The sequence below is a fragment of the Propithecus coquereli genome, unplaced genomic scaffold (genome assembly GCF_000956105.1).
Source record: "Propithecus coquereli isolate 6110/MARCELLA unplaced genomic scaffold, Pcoq_1.0 Scaffold211, whole genome shotgun sequence".
NCBI classification, from domain to species: Eukaryota; Metazoa; Chordata; class Mammalia; order Primates; family Indriidae; genus Propithecus; species Propithecus coquereli.
This window is the reverse complement of record NW_012146190.1, coordinates 234,900-238,098: the sequence shown is the minus strand read 5'-3', so window position 1 is coordinate 238,098 and position 3,199 is coordinate 234,900. Positions and strand designations below refer to the sequence as shown.

Genomic DNA, 3,199 nt, shown 5'->3' with positions numbered 1-3,199 from the left:
TTTAAGGTGGTTAATAATTTTCTTTATTCTAGGTGACATTCTTTGCTTTTCCCCTTTTCAGTTTCCCAATTTCTTTCTGTACCTTTTTTCTTTCTTTTCCTCTTTTTAAATTTAGGTTTACTGGAGAAGCTCTATTAAAGTAGATAACTTTTATGTTGGGGAAGAGAGTAAAATCTGAAGTATTTTTCTGAAAGCTACAGATGTCAAAAGGACTAGCATGAAGAATGGTTAGAAGTATGGATGAGGAAGAAAGGTCACACTTTTGCTTAGTGCAAGTTTAAGTGGCAAATAAAAACCTTGCTTGCATTTTCCCAAAAGTCTGGCTAAAGACAAAACAACAAAACAACCATTTTTTTGTCTCATGATTCCTTTCCCTTAGAAAAAAGTAAAGATTCATCATTTTTCTCAAAGAGGTTTGCAATGAAGAAAAGATAAGAACTATTAAGACTACGAGTAAATAGTATATCCTACGATATTGTGGCATTGCCACGTGGGGCAGAAGTAGCAAATACTCATGAAAAGAGTATAAATTACTGTTTTGCACAATGTGAGTAGGGTGCTGTTTTATACAAATGTCATAAGCCTTTAAAATTCTTACCTTGCCAAAAATGTTATTAGAATGGGAATCATTGCTACAATGATCACAAAGGAGGGAATCCATTGTTTGTCTTTTTCATGGTATTTGCCAAGTTCCCCAATATCTGCCCAGCAACAAACCTGAAGCTAAACCCTGAAAGAGGTGCCAGGGAGCATGGACCTCAGTTCCTTGCATTGGAACTAAGATGGGTTTTCCTGTGTGGCTTCTACGATCATATTATTCACACTTAATTTCTTATACTTGTTTAGAATTAGTCACTGTATTGGTTTTGCTAGATAATAATGAACGAGAGTCTTTGTGGATATTCTGCAAGGGAGAGAAAGACACATAAAAAGTCCACGGGCATGTGCTCTTACAGCTGTGTATCACGGCCAATGGGAACACAGATGGGTGTTGTTAAATGCAGAGTGCTCCTGTGACTGCAGAGGTGAGGAGAAAGCCAGCCAGGGAATATGTGGCGGGAGCCAGGTTAGAACAGGTTATGACATGCATGAACAAAAAGCACGTGGGAATGAAAAAGTGCATGGAATAATCAGGAAGCGATGGGGCAGAGTGGCAGAGATGGGGAAAATTTATAGGGAGAGGAATCTCTTCCCTCACACTTTCCAAATTATTGTGAGAAATTAAGGAGTGGGACAGGAAAGAGAAAAAGGAAATGAGTACAGACACATATAATAACCATGACATTTGCTGAGTGCTGGGTAGGGTGCTACGTGTTTCACCACTCATTAGCTCTCTTAGTTTTATTCTGTGTAACTCAGTAAGGTCGATATTATTGTCTCCATTTTACAAATGAAGAAACTAAATTAGCAAGGTTATTATACTTCTGAAGATACACTGCTAGGAGGGATTGAGTCAGAATATGAACACAGATGTTTCCTAGTCTTTTAATGCCCAAGGTTTGAGTGGGTTTGGTAGGTAAAACGCCACTCCCCCCTACCCCCCCAAATACAATAGAGGCTCAGGGTTGAACCAAGACAAACAGGCAATGATGCTGGAGTTGGGATCAGGCAACAGCATCCCTTGGTCCAGATGAACTGGAGAAGTGGGCAGGTGTGGGATCTGGGCCTTGAAAGCCACATGGATTCCCTGCTGGGGAAGGTTGACAAGCCCAGTCTGAGGAAGTTGTTCCTTTGTTCCTTTACCTTCACTGCTATGATTTCAACCTGAGCTTTCACGAGTTTAAAATTTATTGCCACGTCTTAAACATTCCCATTTGTTTTGTTCATGACAAATCCTGAATGTGGGGTTGGCTTTCCCCTGCCTCAATTAGGGATTTACAGAATGCAAAGTTTTACTACTCTATGTCTATAAAAAACAAAGAAAAATATATATGTATTTATCTCATTTTCAAAAGACCAAGAAAATTTGATTTTCCAACATTTCTGTTCTCTATGTAAATGTTTCTTTATATTGTAGTGGCTCATTAAGATCATAAAGTAATCAAATGAGCCTTACCTCCCTATCTGAAATGTTCTTTTTGCTTCTCAATCTCCAGGGAGTTAAGAAAAAAAAGAAAATGTAACAAATTCTCAAAACTCACAGCAAATTCTCGCACCCATTTGGACATCATTATTCTATCCTGTGAACCCCTTTACAGCACTTTGTGTATATTTTAGTACTTGTCACATCTGGCCTTGTTTCTTACTTGCCTCAGCAGCTTCCTAAGATGGGGTGATGCTCACTCTTCACCCTCTATACTGTATACCAATGAAAGGCATACAGTAGTTATTGCATTGAGCATCTAACAATGTCACATTGTCAAAGAGAATGACTCAATGATTTAATTTTCTTGGTACAGTATAATCTCACCACTTTCTTTTGTTAGGATACAAAATTATCTCAATAAATGGGAATCCATTTTCCCAAAGTCTACTTTCCAGAATGCTGTCTTTCTCTCTCTCCCTCCTGCTTCCCCTCACAGTGCTCATGGTTGGGGTCCTGTTCTTTAATTTTTGGTTGGCTAAGTTTGAGCCAAACAGAAAAGTTAGGCTAGGCCAAAAGTAACATCAAGGGAAGCTGAGTTTCTAGCTCCCTTTCTGAATGTCTAAGGAGGAGAGAGACCCAAATAAGGAGCTAAGAATGAGGCTCTACTATTTAATTTTCATAATCTACAAGATAATACTACATTCATTCATATAAATCACCTATGGTCTAATTTATATTTTCTACTGTAAACCTTACTAATCGTATGACAAGGTCTCAGTAGCCATATTTCTCATCAGAAATAATGAGAACATGTTAAAAATAGTTCACTCTAGTCCTTCTGAGTTTGTAATAGGTATTTCATTTCATCCAAAGTACATCTGCTTATGTTCTGTGCGCATATTTGAAAGCTAAAATAAGGGGAACAAATCATTAAAAAGAACTTTTGTTTTAAGGAAGTGTTGGCTCAAAAACGCATGTTTACATAAAACATGCTTCTGATAGCTGGAGATGCAGACATTCTTGACTTCTGGGCTGAGTAAGTGGTGTTACCTCTGTTGATCCTGTGAAGGCCACTTTGTCTATGTCCATGTGAGAAGAGATGGCTGCTCCTGCAGTGGGCCCGTAACCAGGGACAATGTTCACTACTCCAGGAGGAAACCCTGCCTGAGAGGT

General features: G+C 38.6%; 1 protein-coding gene across 1 annotated transcript in view; it reads right to left on the bottom strand.

Moving 5' to 3' along the window:
- LOC105810419 (aldehyde dehydrogenase, cytosolic 2-like) overlaps positions 1-3,199 on the bottom strand; it is a 99,123-nt gene that overhangs the window by 46,366 nt on the left and 49,558 nt on the right. Inside the window, exons 4-5 of the mRNA XM_012644415.1 lie at positions 3,077-3,190; positions 1,582-1,687 (exon numbers count right to left, since the gene is read on the bottom strand). Of these exons, the coding sequence (XP_012499869.1) occupies positions 1,582-1,687; positions 3,077-3,190 (220 nt within the window). The remainder of the gene's footprint in view (positions 1-1,581; positions 1,688-3,076; positions 3,191-3,199) is intronic.